Source organism: Brassica oleracea, chromosome C5 (genome assembly GCF_000695525.1).
Source record: "Brassica oleracea var. oleracea cultivar TO1000 chromosome C5, BOL, whole genome shotgun sequence".
Classification (NCBI taxonomy): Eukaryota; Viridiplantae; Streptophyta; class Magnoliopsida; order Brassicales; family Brassicaceae; genus Brassica; species Brassica oleracea.
The window spans coordinates 38,331,594-38,353,737 of NC_027752.1; the positions used below are offsets into that span (position 1 = coordinate 38,331,594).

The following is a 22,144-nucleotide window of genomic DNA, read 5'->3' on the forward strand; positions in this document are numbered from 1 at the left end:
GCAAATCCTATAGAGTCTAGATAGTGTTTCGTAGAAATATTAGTTCGTAGAGGTTCTTCACGAGTGCCGCGTGATAACCTATCATGGTTTTATCCTGGGACTCATATCCGTACAGATCCGTCGCACTAACGAAGCGAATATTAAGAGTTAAGGAAAAAGAGACTCCATGGTTTCATTTTTGTTACGGTTTTGAATCGTCTATATATTTTTCTTAACATCGTTTATATTATATAGTTTCTTTTGATCCGGTTTTCCGGCTTCTACAGTTTATTCATTGTAAATTTAACTATTTTGTTTCGACGGAGTGTTTATTCAAGGAACTAGGGGAATAATAGGAACACACTTCCTTTATTAAAAATGGATTCACAAATCCGTCAAAAGACAGAAACAACAACACAAATTAAAGAGAAGACTCGAAACACTGAAACAGAAAACAAACAGACACAAGAAAAAAAGAAAAAAAGAAAAAAAGTAACCGCAAATTATTCAAAGTTCACAGTAATTCAAGAGAGATAGACCAGGAAGTGTGAAGAATTCAAGATCTCCACTATCAGTGGAGGATGGGAAGGACATGGACTCCAATTTTGTGAATCAAATCACTTGCATTTCCATGGAACCCAACGATCTTGTGGTCAGCTATTTTGAATAAGAAGGTTTTGTCATAATTACCGGCTTCAAGTCCAAAGGGATCAGATGTTCGCTTATTAGCCTTGAACTTAAGCATTGTCATGACATTGGCCGTATGCCCATGGAGCTTATCGTAGGTGCCGTGCACTTCCGTGATGTATTCGCCTGAACCAAGCTCAAACTGCAATTAAAGAATCCAAAATAAACCAAAACTGAAATAAGTTTAGACAATGTCCAAACTTACAGAAGAAATGTCCAAGCTTTTCGAAAGGGGCAGACGGTAACTGATGATCCTCCACCATGGTTGACGGGAGAAGAAATTCTTCGCGAAAGAATCAACAACATCGAAGGACTGAAAAAAACTGTCGATTGTGGAGGAAATGGACACGAGAAACCTGTGAGCACTATAAACGGCTACAGAATGAAGGATGATGGAACGATGCCAGTCCCGATATTCCGTTGTCGAAGGAGGAAAAAAAAGAATTTCTGCGATGGTTGAAAAATGATATAAAATTTCCAGATGGGTACGCTTCAAAGTTTAGTAGGTGAATAGACGAGACGAATAGCAAGATTTCAGGTCTGAAAAGTCATGATTGTCACGTCATTATGCAGCGATTTCTCCCATTTGCGTTTAAGGAATTACTTCCCAAAAGTGTTCACATTGCCATTTCAGGTACATAATCTTAATAATTAGTTTGATATGTGTTATTATTGACTAACTCCTATTATTTTTTGTGGAGATAGCACTCTTCTTTCGTGATATATCTGCGAAGATACTTAAGCACGAAGATGTTGCCATTTTGAAAGAAAACATTGTAGTGAAGCTTTGCAATTTGGAGAAGATTTTTCCACCGTCGTTCTTCGATGTTATGGAACATCTGGCCGCACATTTAGCAGACGAAGCTGCTTTAGGTGGTCCAGTGCAATATAGATGGATGTATCCTCTCGAGCGATACATGTGCCATCTGAAAAAGAAAGTTAAAAATAAGATACACATTGGAGGTTCCATCGTTGCACAATATGTGAATGAGGAAATATCTACCACTTCTGCTAACTTCTTTGGTAATCCACAAGTGGTACCTGAGGTTCCACTTCCCGGAGAAGTTCAGTTTACATATCAATATCCAGATGTGTCTAACTTGTTTTATCACGAAGGTCGGGTTAGTGGAAAATCTGAAGAGAAATGGCTAACCGATGATGACTACACCGTCCTCCAGACTTTTCTGATGCTCAATTGTGATACATTCAAACCCTACGGAAAGTATTTCGATTTTTTTTTGTTATTGTTTCAGTATATCTGAAGTTATAATCTCTTAAAAAAAATCCACAGGATGTTCGAGGAGTTTGTGATGGAGAGAAACCCATATATGTCTAGTAATGACCTACAAATACTGAAAGACCAACAATTTGCCGAATGGGTGAAAAACTATGTGAGTTTCTGATATTATTTGATTTATAATTTGAATGAAATTTACCAATTATAGATATAAATTTAATTAACAGGTTGTGTAAGCGAGTAACACATATGAGTTTCCGATGTGGATGTTGGATTTTGTACAAGGTCCGCAACGTAAGAATAAATCTTGGCCGATTTACCATTCACGTGGCTACTGCTTCCACACACATAGCCATGGCCAAGATAAGAAAACCCAACATTACGGCGTCCAAGTTCGTGGAACCACAGATACTGACTATTACGGTTGGATCAAGGAGATAATAATGGTTGAGTATTTTGGCTCCGTTGGACTGAAGGCCATGGTTTTTAAATGTAAGTGGTTTGATACAACTGAAGGACGGGGAATTCGAAAACATAAATCAGGAATCGTTGATGTGTCTCCGCGTTGGCAGTATGAGAAATATGATCCATTTATCTTATCTGGTAATTGTGATCAAGTTTGTTTTATTCCTTATCCGCGGGTACGACATACATCAGCCAACGATTGGTGGGCATGTACAAAAGTTATGCCTAGAGGGGTTCGAGAAACATCTGAGGATGCTCTTGCTTGTTTTATTCCTTATCCGCGGGTACGACATACATCAGCCAACGATTGGTGGGCATGTACAAAAGTTATGCCTAGAGGGGTTCGAGAAACCTCCGAGGATGCTCTTGTTGCGTTACAAGATGATACACACAACCAAGTTGTTGCACAGAGCGGGATGTTGCGCATTGAGGCGTATGTTGTCGAAGATGAATCAGATTATGAATCCATGCCAGTTGTTCCTCCTAATGACGAATACGTTTCAGAAGATGAATTAGATGAGGCTTGTGCTGATTCGGATTCGAAATCTGATTCAAGTTCTTAGTAAGTTTGTCGTTTATGAAGTTTTTTAAAATTGTAATAAAAAATAAGTAATCACTTAGTAATTTGTAGTTTATGAAGTTTACAAAATTTGTAATATAAATAAGTAGTTTATGAAGTTTTTAAATTTGCAATGTATAATAAATTTATAATTTATGAAGTTTAAAATTTGGAAATATAAAATAACTAGATTTCTTAGTTTTAAAATGTTAATATATTTAAGTTTTTTTAGTTTCTTATATTCTTAAATTCTAATTAATAGTTTTGAGATTTCATAAAAAATACATTTTTTTCTAAAACCTAACTAAACCCTAAACCCTATCTATACCGTAAACCTATTTCCCACCACATAATAAATCCAAAATTCCCTCCTAAACCCAAAACCCATTTCCATCTAAACCCAAAATTTTCCCTCAAAACCAATTTCCCTCTAAACCCAAAATTTTCCCTCTAAACCAAAGCTCAATTTCTATACTTAGCCAATTTTTTCCCAAAAAACAATTCATCCCGACTCTCTCTCTCTCTCTCTCTCTCTCTCTCTCTCTCTCGGAGTGTCTCGCTCTCAAACCCTCGCCGCCTCTCTCTCTCGACACTCTCTCACAGATTCCTCTCCCTCTCTCTCAACGATGGCTCCTTCAATCCGGAGTAACGACGCCATCGACTGGAATCCCAAACGAATCCCGTCGTCGCCCGCGCTCTACCGGATTACAGCTCCCAGGTTAGTGAGCCCCTCATCTCTGTCTCGATTCCTCTTGGTTCATTCGGTTCATTAGGTTTCGATCTAGTTTTTTTTTTGAGTTTCGATTTACATATTTAGTTAGGGTTTACATCTAAAAGTGTGGGTTTTTTTTTCCAGTTTTGATTTACATGTTTATTTAGGGTTTACATCTAGGTTTTGATTTCAAGTTTCGATTTTTGTTTTTGTTTTTGTCTCCATTTCAAGTTTAGATTTCAAAGGTTGAAAGTTTTGTTTTTTTTTCTGTCTACAGATATGCGGCAAGGGAGACCTCAGTTGACCTTATCGGAGCCTTCTGCCATGGCCCCATCTTCTGCTCCTCCTGGAGTTGTACCTCCTGGATCTGTACCTCCTGGAGTTGTACCTCCTGGAGCTGTTCCTAACGCATCTGTTGGTTCTTCAATTGCAGTGCCTGCGGCTTGTGCCCCTTATGTCAGGAGAAGAGAAGATGCTCTGCTACGTGCGCCATCCAGACGTAACCAGCCACACCTCCATCCTGACAAGATCAATGGAGCATTGTGGTAAGTTGAACTTAATGTTCTGTTGTAAATTTTTAGTTTTAAGTAGTTCTGTTAGTTCGGTCCTTATGGAAACAACTAATATTTTTAGTTAGGTAAAAAAAATTGTATGCAAGGGTAATATGATTTTGTTTGATGTAGATTAACCGTGTATTAGTAGGTTAACTCTAGAGTTTAAAATATGATTTTTGTTTGATGAACCGTGTATTAGTAGATTAAGTGTAGAGTTTAATATATTTTTGTTTGATGTTTGTCATTGTCTTGTCTCAGGTTTGGTATTGATCCTGATGTCCATGCTTTTATCCGAGCAACATGGCAGGGAAACTATTGGGGGTCGTGGGCAAGCTGGAACTCCGTTCCACCTGAGAAGAAGGATCAGTGGTGGCATACGTTCATTGTAAGTGCTTCTTTCCCTCTCTTTTTCCCTTTCTCAACTATAAGTAATGATCAGTGTTTAACTCTAATGATTTATGTTCTTTTGTAGCAACACTACTACTGGGAGGACTAATTCCATGATGAAATCTACTTGAAATGGAAGAAACAAACTCAGGTTACCGTCTGTGGCTGCATCAGCCAGAACAAGAGAGATAACAGGCAACCTTCCTACATGTCAGACACTCACTGGGCAACAATGGTTGAGAAGTACAGCACTGAGCAAGCAAAAAAGAAGAGTGAAAAGCTGCAAAGTCTCGCAAGTCTACTCCAGTTGGGAAGAAGATGCACAAGCACGGTGCAGGCCCACACTGTTTCCTTAACATTGAGTATAAAATGGTAAGGTTTGCCTTGAGTTTTTTTTCATAATTTTTTTTGCCTTAAGTGCTCTCTAACTTCCATCTGTTTCCTTTCTTATAGATGGTTGATGAAGGTTTGGATGGGCCACCTTCATACACAGCCTTTGCGAGGAAGACTCACACGGGTAAAGATGGTTCCTTCCTAGACGAACGTACAGAGGAACTGGTGCTGGAGGTTGAGGCAGCCGTTGAAGAGATGTTACAAGATGGATCTCCACTTGGCGACAGTCAAACTGACTCCACTGCTGCTTCAAATGCAAAGCGCTATCTTCTCAACCAATACATCAAGGTCATCTCTTCTCTCATCCTCATTTTATTTATTTCAGCTTATTGATTTAATACTTGGTTATTCAACTGTGATTGGAAATGCTTGTGATTGTCTAATTTAATTATTGGAAATGCTTGTGACTGTCTTAGTTATGGTGCTTGTGATTGGAAATGCTTGCTTATGATTATTTTTCCTTTCTTTTTGCAGAGAGGAAAGACAAAGAAGGGTACAGTCTACGGCCGTGGCAGTGTTCAGTACAAGAACAGCAGTGCTTCTGTCCCAATTCCTGTCTCACTCAAGTGCAAACTTGATGTGGATATGCGCATGTCTGGCTTCGAGACCACCATTTCTGAAGTCAAGGAAGACATTGCTAGAGTCAAGGAAGATTTCAATGCTTTGAAGACAGAGATCAATGCTTTCAAGAGTGAAGACAAAGATCAACTCTCAACATTATTCTGCAAACTCTCCAATCTCAAGCTTCCACTCCTGCCTCAACTGCACAACCATTTCAGCCTCAAGCTTAGTCACAACCTCAAGGTCAACCCCAAGCTCCAGTTCAATCTCAACATCAGCCACAACCTCAAGCTCAGTCTATGGCTCCACCACAACCTCAAGCTCAGTCTACGGCTCCACCACAACATCTCACGACCACTAACTATTCTGATTTAGATAAGTGGTGCCAAGAACTTGGTATGTAAGGTTTGGTCAGTTCATGTATGTAATATTTTGTGTACTTTGGAAATGTTTCCAGTTCATGTAATGTATCTTTTGAATGTTTAAAACTGCAACTTTTATGTAATATATTTGGTTTCAATGATATTTTGGTTTTTAATTCGCATATTACATTTTATATATATTTTAAATTTGTTTTTTTTATAATTGATTTTATTTTTTTTTATAATTGTTTAAACAAGCCACAAAATTATTCGTCACTAAAACGTAGCACATGTCACGAAACAAATCATAGCAAAACCGTGTCTGTTGCTACATTTATTTCGTATCAAAACGTAGCAAGTTGCTCAAATCGTAGCAAAGCTTGCCACGAAAAGTTTCGTAGCAAAACGTGGCACTTTGCTACGATTTTTGATACACGCTCTTTTTGCTACGCTCGTATACGCACGTTTTAGATTTCGTAGCATTTCGTGGTTTCTGCTCCGTATAGCCACGAAATCTTGGTCATACCCATGAAAATTCACGTGGCTGTAGCGATGTTTTTTACTAGTGTTATATGATTTTTGATTATTTCACAAAGCAGGTTAATAATATACACGTATATGAATATAAAAAATACCTGATTGTACTGATTACGAATCTGATGATGAGGATGAAGATCGGGTGTGGGAGAAGAGAGTCTAATGGTAGGATATATATACAACGAGATTTGCTATAATTTAGTTTAAAGAGAAATTATGAGCTCTACCAACACACTTACAAGATATTGGCGATATACCAAAGGCATGAAAAATGGAAACTGTTCATGGTGTCTTTTTACCCTGCTACCCCTACTTCATAAACCTTCAAAATTAACCGAAAGAAGTAGAGCAAATCTTCCTGTAAGATACGAAAAGATCTATTGCGTATCAGTTACTCGTGGTTATACGAAACAATTAGAGACTCGAAAATTTGACATTAGGCCTTTCTCTCTTCTCTCATTTTCCTATTCCAAAATTAAATAATTTTCTGCTCTAACTCAAGCACTGTAAGGAGGTGAATGACGGAACACGGAGGCCCCCTTGTCTTCTGCCGGAAAAGATTTTCGCCGTCGGAGAAGAACCCTCCGGCGTTAGAGTAACTCCATATCTCAAGGCAGGCACAATCAGACAAATCCTCGATGTTCGAGAGTTCGCTCTGGTCACGGGTCTAAACTGCAGCAAATTCCTGAGACGAAGCAAAAAGAAATCGAAGAACTTCATTACAGAGAAACCATACTGGGGTGAGCTATTTGGATCCCTAAAAGAGGTACCTGTCTCATCTGTTCTTAGGATACTGGAGAAGAAAACGGTGGTTGACAGAGACATCACGTTAAAGTACACATACCTCTCCTTACTCGCATCCGTTATACTCCCTACGACACATACACCTCGTATCTCCCAAGAATGCGCAGAGATAATAAAAGATCTGGATGCGGTATTTTCTTCCAAACATCGTAAGTAACGTCAGTTATGTATGAACAAGGGATGAATTGCTTAGCCTTTGTTGCCACGCACTGTTTTTATTGTAATGTAAACACCCTGTTATGTATCGACGGCAGCCGTATGAATCATTAATCCGGTTATAATGACTGTTTTGGTTAGGTCTTGATTATTATTATTATATATATATATATAACTTCCGTCTGAGGGGTAAAAAAAACCTGTCACCGGATAATATTAATTCTATCTCTATTAGTTAGGTTTAGCCGTCCAACTATGTGTAATGTCTAATAATAAAATTAATGTGCTAACGAATTAACTTTACCGGCTAAGAACTGGAGTAGCAGGCTACAGAGCATATTGGTCATCCAAGCCTCACGATAGCTTGTAGGGCGAAGAAGTTAGCTTTATATTTGGATTGATGGGGTTTAGGGTTTATAGTCATATAAGGGTTTAGGGTTTAGAGTCACGCAAGGTGTTAGGGTTTAGCCTTATATTTGGATTGATGGGGTTAGGGTTTATAGTCATATAAGGGTTTAGGGTTTACAGTCTCATAAGGGTTTAGGGTTTATAGTTATATATGAGTTTAGGGTTTATGTTTTAGGGTTTAGGGTTTACAAACATGTGAGGGTTTAGGGTTAAGGGTATAGGGTTTACGGTATAATATAAGGGTTTAGGGTCTAACTTCCGTTTGAGGGGAAACCCGTCAACGAATAATATTAATTCTATCTCCATTAGTTAGGTTTAGCCGTCCAACTATGTGTAATGTCTAATAATACAATTAATGCGCTAACGTATTAACTTTACCGACTAAGAACTGGAGTAGCAGGCTACGGAGCATATTGGTCATCCCAGCCTCACGATAGCTTGTAGGGCAAAGAATTTAGCCCTAATATTAACTTTACCGGCTAAGAACTTGATTAACAGGCTACAGAACATATTGGTCATCCAAGCCTCACGATAGCTTGTACGACTACGCATTTAGCCTTATATTTGGATTGGTGGGGTTAGGGTTTATAGTCATAAAAGGGTTTAGGGTTTAGATTCAGAAAAGGGTTTTTTGTCATAAAAGGGTTTAAGGTTTAGGGTTATATAAGGGTTTAGGTTTATAGTCTCCTAAGGATTTAGGGTTTAGAGTTTACGAATAGGTGAGGGTATAGGGTAATATAAGGGTTTAGTGTTTATAGGCTTTTTTTTTTTTGAATGAATGTTAAATTTTTTATTCATCAAAAAAAGAACTTTGTACAACAAGTGTAAACCTTATACTAGAAACTACTACTTCTCCACTTTATAACACAAAAAAACTCTAAAGTTATTTACATTCTTGTTGCAAACCAATATTGAAAAATGTCTTCCCATCCTTTTCCTCCTTTTGATCTCAGCAAACTCAGTTTATTTCTTATCCCCTTATCAATAAACTTCTTCAGACTTTGCACATGAACCAACTTCTCTCCATGTCTGATCTTGTTCCTTACTCTCCACACTGCATGAATACAAGCTTGAAAAGCATATCTGATGCAGAACAATCTTTTCTTATCATTGTGCCTTTCAGTAATCAATAACACAACCTCCGACCAGATATTGGTAAACTCACTCCGCAAAATCCCCTTAGTAAGATGTTCCCAAACCGAAGCAGAATAAGAACATTCAAAAAACAGACGAGCTCTCGTTTCCATTGCCTGTTTGCACAGCACACAATCCGTATCCACTCCTTGGCTCCATCTAGAAACTCTCTCCACCGTGGATAACCAGTCTAGTATTTAAAGCCAAGCTATAAATGCAAATTTAGGAGTAGCCTGCGAGAACCAGATGCCAAACGCCCATTCACAACGAGTCGTTGGCTCTCTTACTAGCTTCCAAGTTTCATATGTTGAAAATCTTCCTTTAAAACCCGAGTCTCTTTTCCAAAGAGAGATGTCCTCAACATTAGTTCTCAGCTTATCCTTCAGTACTAGCAACGCTTCTTCTACAGCATTGAGCTCAGTGATACGATGCCTTCTCCTTCTCCTTATATTAATAACAGCATCCTCCACAGTAGCATCTCTACTTATACCCATATCTATAATACCTCTCTCCCCAATATAATCAATCATTACACCCTTTGCCGACCATTTATCATACCAAAACGAGATATGCCTCCCATTTCCCACTTCTTTCCGATAAAACATCTTAGCCAAGTCTCTCATCTTTAACATCTTCCTCCACATCTAAGACCCAATCTGAGTTGTTTCCTTCACTTGCCAAAAGCTCTTCCCTTTAAGTAGATACATTTTTATCCAACTCCCCCAAAGTGACTCACCAGACAGCATCCTCCATATCAGTTTCAAACCATATACCTTATTTACTTCTTTAAGAGCTCGAATTCCCAATCCACCTTCCTCCTCTGTGACTAGCCGAGGAAGAATCAACTTCAATCTATTTGCCAAGATCTTCGACACCACCTTATATATAACATTGCAACATGCTATTGGCCTGTAGTCACGCATCTCCATAGAATCAGTCTTCTTAGGCACTAGAGCGAGAATCGTTGAGTTAACCCCCTTGGGAAGGAAGCCAAATAGGAAAACCGACTGCACAACTACTGTAAAATCATGAGCTACCACACCCCAAGTTGATTTGAAGAACTCACAAGGATAACCGTCCGGACCCAGAGATTTGTTAGAAGGCATGGCAAACAACACCTTTCGAATCTCCTCCTCCGTTACCGGAGCCTCCATCATACTACACTCCTCACTAGTACATCGAAACTCCATTAGCTCTTGTAACTCTTCCTCAGTGGCTCCTTGATACGAATCAGGTACCGTATTAAGAAATTCCGAAAAGAATCTCTCCGCTTCTACCTTTATATCCGTCTGGTTTGTGACAGTACTACCATTCTGACACCTGATTTCTCGGATGGCATTTTGAGCTTGACGGGATTTGATGGCATTATAGAATGTTTTGTTGTTCTGATCTCCTACCTCCAACCAGTGCAATTTCGCTTTTTGTTTAAGAAAATCCTCTTCTAGACCAGCTATGTGCAACCATCGTTCATACGCTTCAGTTTCTTCTTTAACAGCATTCTCACTCGGGGACTGTAACGTACTCTTCTGCTTCTCACAAAGAATACCGTACGCCTCTGATGCCTTTTTTGTCAAATTTCCAAGCTTATCTCGCCCAAGTTCCCTTATAATCGGCTTTAAGTTCTTTAGCTTCTTAGAAAATCTATACATAGCTGATGTAGAATGGAACAGCCTCGGAGTAGTGTCCCAATATTCTTGTACCTTCGGAAGAAACATTGGCAAGGTACTGATCACATTAACATATTTGAATGGCCTCCTCAGCTTCTCAGTGGGTGGAAGCACTTGGATCTTACATCTTAGATGATCTGAGCAACCACCTGCCTCAAACACCGAAAACGCATTGGGGAATCTGCTAGTAGCTACATCATTAATAAGCACTCTATCCAACTTCTTACAGATGACTCCCTCGTCTCTTTTGTTACAACAAGTGAATATAGGACCTTGATAACCCATATTCGTGAGTCTACAATGAAGGACTGTCCTCTGAAAATCTCTCATACCCCTCGAAATTCGACCCGCATTCTCAAATTCTGAACTTTTTTCAGCATCAAGTACTTCATTAAAATCTCCCATTACTATCCATGCTTTATTATGAAACAGCATTGAGTTCTTGTGATGACTCATATCCTCCCATAGCTCCTTACGATCTTCTGCCAGATTATTTGCATAAATAAAAGTGCAAAAGAACTCATCTTCTTCCTTCAAACCAACAGAACAAGTAATCATCTGCTCTATTTTATATACTGGTGTCATTCTAACCGTATCTCTCCAAACCAACCAAATTCTTGCTACTTGACTATACTCATAATTAGTCATCGAAGACCAATTACTAAACACTGAATTCAGTACATCTACTGAATTCAGTACACCTACTAACTTCTGCTCCTTCACCCTTGTTTCAATGATACATCCAAACTTCATCTCATTACTATTGACCCACTCTTTAACTACGGAATGCTTCAAATGTTTGTTGAATCCGCGCACATTCTAAAAGAAACTCGTCATACTTAGTTTTTGCGGCGAGAAGACCTTATGCTCTTCACTGGTTTTGCAACCTGAGCTTTAGTCTTCTGACCTCTCTTCAACCCTTTTTTTACTCTGCTTTTCCTTGTCTTTCTCTTTCTGATCTAAAATATTATCTTCCAGCTGATCACTCTCGCTTCTCTCTGAGTGGTCACTATCCTCAACCCTTTCTCCCTCCAAATCCTTATTATCCGTATTATCCGTATCCATTATTTCACCTTCTTCCCCTTCCTCCACATTAAGAACAGAAAATTTAGATGCTGATATTAATATCTCCTCAGACTTTTCCTCCACTGACATTTGCATCCTACCAATTTTCTCCGGCGAGACAAGTGACCAGGCATTACCCTCAGGTTCCTTTTCTGTATCCAGAGTAGCTTCAACCCCCCTAGTTTTATCCTCAACTTCAACATTCTGATCCCTTATTTCTTTGCTTGCTTCACACTGCCTTCCAACTTCATCTCCTGTAACAATCTCGACCACCACTGATTCCTTTCCACTAACTTCATTACCCTTACTCTGAACCTTCCCTTTACCTCTTCCTTTCATTCCACACACTGTCGCAGTATGGCCCCATTTATCACAAGAATTACATCTTGATGGTAAATAAAGATAGTGAAATCCCACAGCAAACTCACTACCATCTTTTGAGAACGTGCTCTCCTTTGGTAGAACCTTAGAGACATCCACCTTCACAAAAACTTTTGCCACTTCAAGATTAGTGCACGAACTCGTCTCCGGATGAAGCTTCATCGGGAAGCCAACAGTACTAGTCATGAAGCTAAGAGCCTCCCATGAGAACATGTGAAGAGGAACTTTCTCCAGATGAACCCACATTGGAATGGTATCCTCTTCCTGCTTCTCCTCTTCAATCTTCGGAGTCCATTTTGAGACTATCATTGGAACTCCTACTATATTCCACATCCCCCTTCTTAGTATCTTCTCCCGAGTTTTCGGATTAGGAATCCTGATCCTCACCGCCATTGAGTTAGCTTCATAGACCTCCACCTTCGCTGCTTCATCGCCATACTTCCAAATCTTATTGAGAACCATGTGAACCTTAGCGATATGAGGCGCCATATCCAAAAATTTCCCTACCACGAAATCCTCCCACAGAGGAGTAGGACTGTCGAGGATTTCATCAGGGATCTCCACCGAGTGCTTCCCATCCTTCATTGATACTGCAACTTCATATTTCTTCAACCTTTTCTTATCCTCAGCAACCGAAACCCAAATCTGATCGATTTTCCTCAAACCTTCCTGATCTGAACTTCCTACCTTCACACCTCCCTCCCGACTCGCTGTAACCCTCGTATCACTCTCAGAAACCTCTGATGAATCCGGCGGCGTCGCCGAATCCATATCTGTAACCGTCGTCGCTGTCGCCTAAAAAACCCCCAAAATCGTCTTTCTCTAAACAACAGCGTTCCCTACCTATGATTGTAATATCGTTATGCTATGATGCTAAAACCCTATTAGGGTTTATAGTCTCCTAAAGGTTTAGAGTTTATATTCATATATGGGTTTAGGGTTTAGGCTCTAATGGCTTAGGGTTTAGGAATAGGTAAGGGTTTTGGGTAATACAATGGTTAAGGGTAATTTTAGGGTTTAGGTTTTATAGTTATATAAGGGGTTAGGGTTTGTAGTAATACAAGGGGTTAGGGGTTTGTGGTTTAATCAATCAGGAAACAAACATTACTTAACCAGTTACTAATTTCCCTACAAAGCTATGCAATATGTTAGCCGGCTACTCAAATGTCAAATAACGAAAGTCAAATTTTAACCGAGATTAGACAAAGTCTAAAAACTGAAAAGAACTTATTATTTATCAGCACAAAGCGTTTATCCAAATCCCCTAAATACCCCAGATGTTGTAATGGTAGTTATTTTAAGAGAATATTAAACATAAGTAGGAATTTATATTAAACATAAGTAGGAATTTATTCCACCATCTGCATCCTCCAACCATCCAATACAATTCCTCCAATCGCCATAAGTTCCCTCCCTGATTGTTCCACCGGATGCTTATCTTATATTGGGTTCTTGCAAGTGGCCTTGTTGTGTCCAATGCCCTTGCATCTGCTGCATGTGATCCTTCGGCGAACACATTTCACCTGTTTACATTTTCAGATATGTTGTGTTATTTCAAGATTACCACGCAATTCAATGTCAAATCAACTAGCATATTTACCATGGTTAAATTAATATTTAACCAAAATACATCCCACACGCAGGTTAAACTTTATCTTATCCGTCCAAAAGTCTTACAATATCCGAGTCCAGAATTACTTAGTGAAATACTAACTTATTTCACCATTTATTTACTTTACAATAAACAAGTTGGTTATTGAATTGGATATGATAGTGTCAAAACACATAATCAGAAGAGTACAACTGCGCCGTTTGCGCCAGAGTTATTCGAAGACACTGTATCATTTTGTTTACCGATGCAATTTCTTATAATGTAAACGAGATCTTTATGTTATCTTGCCAAATCTAGGTAAATATATTGTGTCAGAACTAAAACCCTAGAAGCCTACAACCGAGAAGAAGAGTCATGAAGCGTCAAGGGTAAGCTCGTCTTTTTCACTCGTCTTTGGCTGCCACGTCCTCCTAAGCTTTCGGTCTTTGGTGTTTTGCTAATATAGCGATCTTTTTATGTATTTGGCCTAAATTACTCTAGTTTTAAAAAAAATATATAACAATAGATTCCATCACATGGCCAACATCTAAACTATTAAAACAGAAGTACAAATTTGAATTAACCCTGAGTTTTCCTAAATAATTACGCCTGAATGCCACTGCTTTTAATACTCGGTTACCAGCGAAATTATAGTTCCATAATTAACCAAATTTAAACGTGATTCAAAACCAGTTACATCTCGGTTTAGTATTGCCTACACAATCCAATTATATCTATCCAGAATTCAATTAAATACTTTTATATTCCAGTTGGTTTTGAAACACGTACGCAATTGGTTTAGGTTATTTCTTGGCTAGTGCTGTCAATAGAATAAAATCCAACCTTTCCAAAATTCAATTGACTACTTTTGTTTGTATACCAAATTTGTAAAACTTTCCACACAAAAAAAAATCGATCCATTAGTACCTAATCAATTCTACTCATTTGTTTTTTTATATCCAAAATATATTGAAAATGCTAAAATTGGTTACTTAATATAAAAAAATATTTTCTGTCCACCAAATCTAAACTAATAAATTCGTAACGCAATTAAATCATGTAACATTTAAAAAACTTTTCCTATTTTTAAGCAGTCATTATACTAAAAAGATTTCAATCTTACTTACAATAACTTCATATTCTATTACCAAAAAATGCAAATCACGTCTAATTTAGAGAAAGTAAACAAATATACTGTTACCTCAAGATTCAAATCCGATTAAGGTATCCCACATTAGTCCTTTCAAATCACGTTTGACTTACCCAAATAACGAATATACTGTTTTTATACAATATACAAGTTATATTGTATGTTGTATAAAGAAAAATATTTATAATGAAAATATAAAATTACCCGTTGAGATTAGTTGAATGATTAGGTGGGTTTATGACAATGGTACATGTAAAACCCAATAAAATTATAAATTCTATTATAAACATTAAAGTCAATTAACATATTTTATCTCATATAAGTTAAAATATAACATATCATCTAATACTTATTTATTTATTATTAAGCGCCAAAAAATAAATTTGGCATAAATAATGAATAATTATAATAAATAATGTCTAAACAAAACAAATAAATAATAACTCAACATTAAGAGATTAGATATCTTATTTTATTTCCAACACATTATATACATAATAAACAACTAAAAAAAATAACAATTAAAAAATAATAAAATTGATGCATTTAAACTATAAAATCATATTAAACATTTGTAAATAGTAAAAATATATACAATGAAGAAAGTTTGAACTATAAAAGTTTAAACCTGCGCGGACGCGCGGGTCATGATCTAGTATCTCTTATATACTAAATCACAAGTCACATGGCAATAAGATTTTGACACATAAGATATGTTTTAAAATTTTAATTTTAAAATGAAAAAATATTTAATGCAAAAAACAGTTTCGTCTGTTTGTCTTTTAACTGATTTTTTTTAAAAACATTTAATAAAATAAAAAATTCCTAAAATTTCTCACACTAACCCCCTGATCTCACCATTTTTGGAACGTTACTATTTTTTCTAGATAGAATTACAGTGCGTGTAACGTTAGTAATTCATCTCTACTTGCTTTCAGAAATGGTTAATTCCTAAATTCTTCTAACAGCTTCTAAATCTGCTAGAATGTGATGAAAATTCAATTTTTAAGCAAATAGATCGAAACTTCTACTGACGTATCCACAGTATTGAATCTACAATTCTGGATCCATCAACATAATCTCTGGTGAAATGTAAGCATACTTCAAGTCGGCTGATGTAATTTAGCAAAAAGAAAAAAAGTTGACTGATGTACGTTAAAGTCCAGGTTAGAAACTCTAAAAACACTTAAACTCTTCATGCTCAATTTCTAATTTGCATCACATCGAATTTCTTTTTCATAAACAATTTTCTTTTCTAATCTGCTTATTGTTTCCTCTTTTTCTTTTATAGATAGATATAGGAAAAAGTTACAGTACTGGATGAAAAAGATAAGCGTAAACAAAACAAGTCAATAATTTGAATATTTTCAAACTGGATTATATCGATTCTCGATTTGTGTGGTGGTGATAGATTATATAGGGAATGAGAGCAGTACCGGCCCTGGGGTAAAGCTGGTAAAGCACCAGCTTTAGGCGCCACAAAATATATAGATATTTAAGGGAAATCATTTACGAAACGAAAAAACAAGTTGGTCTAGTGGCTTTTAGCGACTTCTTATCTCTGTCTCGCCCTGTGTTCGACTCCTTCATATCACATTTTATTAATATGTTTTGTGTATATGGACCCCTGTTCGGGAACGCGCTAGGCGCTAGTCGGGCGGTCGGGTTGGGCCTAGCGCCTAAAGAGAAAATCGGAGATTAATCGGAAATTATGCGGGGCGGAATTTTTAGATGGTTTACTATGTTATAAAACATGTTAATCTTTAATTGTGTATAACATTAATACATTTTCATGTTTAAGATTGTATAAAACACACAAATAGAATATATAAACTTAATATAGTGTAATTTTCATCAAAATTATGAATACAAATGATATTTATAAAATTTTAGATCAAATAAATAAATAAAAATATTATTAAAAATAAAAAAATAAAAAAAAAATAAAAAAATAAAATAAAAAAAAAATAAAAAAATATATTAGGCGGCCGCCTAGGCGGCTAGGCGGTCATTTAGGCGGTCTAGGCGGAAAAAAATCGGATATCCGATTTTTTAAACCGATTTGGCATAAATCGGAGCGGAAAAGTGACGCGTAACGCCTAGACGGCCGCCTAGGCGGTTAGGCGGCTAGGCGGCCGAGTTTTAGAACAGGGATATGGACCAAGTTGGTTTTTTTGTTTTAGGCACCAAGAAATGACGGACCGGGCCTGAATGAGAGTAAGAGATATCTATTCTATTAAAACACAAGTGTGACCTATTGATATTAGTTTAGTCCAACAAATATTTTCCATGATACCTACCTTTTGATATGATAACTGTATATAAGAAAAATACAAACTTTATACAATAACCACCGCATCAGTTAACCTAATAACCACCACATCAGTTCTCACCTAACTGCATCAATATATTTAGGCATCAATAATATACACTCTCTAGTTCATCTTAAAACACACGTACAATAATTTAAATTTTTTTTTTTTTTTTGGGTAAAATAATTTAAAATTTTAAGAAGTGCCCCAAGAAGAAGAAAAAATGCGATGATAATTAGAAGGCGACAAATGGAGCCTAAGACTCATCTACTGTCTAGGTAAAAACCTAATCTGATCAGGTTGGTCTTTTTTTTTTTATTCATGTCTTTTTTGTTTGTTAACTATGATCAATATATATTCTTTTGCTTTATTGTTCTTATAATACTGTAACTAAATTTGTAGATCGTTTTAGAAACAAAAATGTTGAAGCAAGTATGCACAAAAATGAAGAACTGTAAAGGATGCAATGAAAGAAAATAAAAGCATTTATAGGCAAATAAGGAAAACACTACATAGCTTCAATTATCTACAAAACTAAGGTTGGTATTTTAATTGTACTTATGCAAAATTTGTATATTCACCTTATTAACCCTTTATTTAATTTGTTTTTCATATGTACTGATTTTTTCCTTGATTTTGTAAAGCTACCAGTATTTTACATTCAATTGTTTATATCAGACTATTGTAAGATATAAACATCAAACTTTTACCTTTTAAAGTTTCAAAATATTTTTTTTCATTGTTAAGTTTACACATACTATACTTAGGATATATATATGTATATATAAATAAATAACACCCGTGCGTCGCACGGGATCTGATACTAGTAAATATTAAAACAGAAGTATAAATAGTAATTAACCATTAATTTTTTTTAATATTTACAAAGAATTTGTAAGACTTTCCACACAAAAAAAATCGATCCATTAGTATCGAATCAATTCTACTCATTTGCTTTTATTATATCCAAAATATATTGAAAATGCTAAAATTGTTTACTTAATATACAAAAATATTTTCTGTCCACCAAATCTAAACTAATAAATTCGTAGCGCAATTAAATCATTTAACATTTAAAAAACATTTCCTATTTTTAAGCAGTCATTATACTAAAAAGATTGAAATCTTACTTACAATAACTTCATATTCTATTATCAAAAAATGCAAATCACGTCTAATTTAGAGAAATGAAACAAGTATACTTTTACCTCAAGATTCAAATCCGATTAAGGTTTCCCACATTAGTCCTTTCAAATCACGCTTGACTTACCCAAATAACGAATATACTGTTTTTATACAATATACAAGTTATATTGTATGTTGTATAAAGAAAAATATTTATAATGAAAATATAAAATTCCCCGTTGAGATTAGTTGAATGATTAGGTGGGTTTATGACAATGGTACATGCAAAACCCAATAAAATTATAAATTCTATTATAAACAATAAAGTCAATTAACATATTTTATCTCATATAAGTTAAAATATAACATATCATCTAATACTTATTTATTTATTATTAAGCGCCAAAATATAAATTCGGCATGAATAATGAATAATTATAATAAATAATATCTAAACAAAACAAATAAATAATAACTCAACATTAAGAGATTAGATATCTTATTTTATTTCCAACACATTATATACATAATAAACAACTAAAACAAATAACAATTAAAAAAACTAATAAAATTGATGCATTTAAACTATAAAATCATATTAAACATTTGTAAATAGTAAAAATATATACAATGAAGAAAGTTTAAACTATAAAAGTTTAAATCCGCGCGGACGCCCGGATCATGATCTAGTATATATTAATGTGTATCCACAAGTATGTAATAGTTTCATGTAACTTTCCTGCGCATGAAAATATAAAACATTGACTCATTTTTTGTCAAAAAATTTATACGTAGAAACATATTTTTAAATTGCCATTACATCCCAAGATACATCTTGCTTTTGACACACTTTTTAAAGATGTTTTGTCTTTCTACTTTTTCATTAAATAAAAACCTTGTCACTTCTATCCTTTCATTAAATAAAAGCTTCTTACCACTGAAAATTCCACATATTTTCTTTGTTTCTCTCTCCTATTCTAATTTGAAATCACTCCCAAATCTGAGAATCCTAATTTCCATTTCTTTCCCAATTTCCAAAATTCGCGGGTTGCGGTTCTCTAAAATCAAGTTGTGTCGGACCAAATTATGAGAATTCATCATACAATTACATGGACTCAAAACCCATTCGTACTTGAAAGGTGTTTGGCTGTTGGAGCTTTGTGGACTAAGAAGAAGTTTGCTTATAATTTTTCAGTCATCTTCCATAATTTTTGCTCTAGTTTTTGCATATAAGTCTGTCTCATAACACAAATGGCCAACAAAAAATGTTCATATGTCCACGACTATTTATCTATTTTTCCATACCCACTTCTACAAAACCTTGTCCACAGTTTTTGTTTTTTTTTTTGTCATTGTATTCTCCATACTTGTCAACATAATTTATGTCCATGTCCACATATTTGTTTGTTAACAGATTTTATGTTTTTTTTTTAAATTTTGTTAAGATGAGTCTATATCCACGTTTTTCTTCTCTTGTCCATATGAGTCATTGTCCACATTAATCTTTGTACATATGAGTAAGTGTCTATTGAGTCGTATCTTCTTTTGTTAATATGAGTCCCAAATTTTTTTTTGTGGTGAGGGTTTTGGTGACATGAATCCATGTCTACGTTTTATGATATCAAAACAGAGAAATGTGTCCACATCTTAACATCTATGTCCACATTTCTTTGTCCAAACATTTTTATATATTTGTTGAAATTTATAAAATAGATATATTAAAGTGGAAGTTAAAATGTAGAGAAAAAAAATACAATTTATTGTAACAATTGTGTTCATTTTATATATCTGAAAAATGAGAAAAATCAATAAAAACAAAAGATGGAATGAGTATTAATAAAATAAAAAATTAACCAAACTAATGTCCATAAGGATAATTTTGTCAAAACAACCCCTAGACCCCACCAGAAAGTGTCTCACAAGTCAGAAGGAAGTGTATCTCAATGTAAAAAAAAGATAAAAATGTCTTATTGTGTAATCAACTCTTTTTTGTCCCTTACATATTTTTCAAGAAGCGGTTGAGATAAGAAAAAAAAGAATCAATTGGTTATTGAAATAATTGGCGTCTCTAGACGTAACCATAATTTGCGATCTTCCATGATAGTGACCAAAATAATTTCGTTTAAAATTTTACCCCTCTAACTTATAACTTGATTCTTGTGCATTGTTTGTTAAGTGTCAGTCTAAGGGTCAAAAAATCATGTCTTTATCCAGCAAATAAACCAATTGATTTAACTCTTTTATTTTTTTTTCTGAAAAAACGTAAACATTAGGAAAATAAATCATGTTAGTAATTCCAAATATGTTTGTTTATTAGTCTCGATTCTAGTATACATTTTTTCATACATGGTTTGTTACTTAATAAATTGATAGATACATGATTTGCGAGTTGATACATTTTTTGATAAATTGTTTGTTATTTGATAAATTATTTTGTTACATGGTACATAGACTTGTTCTTATCTGATAAAGTATTTGTTACCTGATATATGTTATGTTACCTGCTACATCGACTTGTTGTTATCTAAAAAAATATTTGTTATCTGGTATATGTTTTGCTACCTGATATATAATTTGGTATAAACAAATTGATAGATGGTTTATTACTTGGTACATGTTATGGTAGCTGATATATAATTTGTTATCTGATACATGTTATGTTAGATCATATATAACAATATATCTTAGCGGTTACAAATTACATTAGTTGAAACATTTACATGTTGTCGTTGTTGTTAGACAGTTTGGAAGATCCCCCAAATATATTCTTTTTTTCATATGCTCGTAGTTTTTCTAAATTGAGACTAAGAAAGTGAATGTGAAATATAAGAGGAAAATAAATGTGAAGTATAGGAGGAAAGATAATATAAGGAGAAAGAGAGTGTAAGAATATGTAAGAGGAAAGAAAGTGTAAAAATGTGTAAGAATGTGTAAGAGAAAAGGAAAGAGAGTGTGAATAAGAGTATTTTTAGAAATCTAAGGTAAGAAATGTAGAGCAATTTACACATATGTTAAATCATGTATATATAGCTAATTTTGACACCATTTATGTATATTGAGAAAATTCTCTCTCGGTTATTTCATGAAGCAGGTTAATATACTACATGTATATCAGGTTAATATACTACATGTATATAAATATGAAATACCTTATTGTACAGTTTGTATTGATTGTACCGATTCTGAATCTGATGATGAGCATGAAGATCGCGTGTGGGAGAAGTGAGTCTAACGTAGGATTTATATACAAGAGTTTTGTTATAATTCTTTTTGACATAACAATAAATTCCCATCACATGGCCTACATATAAAATATTAGTGTGTATCCACAGGTATGTAATAGTTTCTTGTAACGTTCCTACGCATGAAAATATAAAACATTGACTCATTTTCCTATCGACTTTTTGCTCTTCCTATTATTGCAAACATGTGATAACGTTCAGACCATTAGAAATTACACATAAAGATCTGGTGTGGAGAAGAGAGTCTAATGATAGGAAAATTAGGATTCCTAGGATTTTTATAAAACGAGGTTTGTTATTATTTAGTTTCTGTAATCATAAAATAATTTTCCATCACATGGACCCTCCCCCCCCTCCCCACACTAGTCTTTTACTTGTACTCAAGTAAACTTTTCAAAACACAAGGAGGAGAGATACAAAGATGCTAGCTTAGCTAAAAGAAACACTCAATGCACTCAACTTGACATCCTAAAGAAATATAGCAAATAGCATGAGCAAACTCTCTTATTATACTTTAGCTTCTCTAGGCATATCCATACTCTTATGCCTCTACACAAGTTGCAATACTCATCAACTAACAAGTTCTTTAAACCAGCTCTCACATTGATTCACACACACACACAAGGTGAATTCTCACAAATGAGCACATGATCTCAATCATTTGGTTAGGTAAGCA

The 22,144-nt window shown here is 35.2% G+C and overlaps 1 protein-coding gene across 1 annotated transcript; it reads right to left on the reverse strand.

Annotated features, from left to right (window-relative positions):
* Positions 1-9,132: 9,132 nt before the first annotated feature.
* Positions 9,133-9,579, reverse strand: LOC106292262. Its single transcript, XM_013727865.1, has one exon. The coding sequence runs from the start codon at positions 9,577-9,579 to the stop codon at positions 9,133-9,135; it is 447 nt and encodes a 148-aa protein (XP_013583319.1).
* Between the last annotated feature and the right edge of the window lie 12,565 nt (positions 9,580-22,144).

Coding starts and splice junctions, on each gene's coding strand:
- LOC106292262 (XM_013727865.1), bottom strand. CDS start 9,579: ATGTGGAGGAAGATGTTAAAGATGAGAGACTTGGCTAAGATGTTTTAT.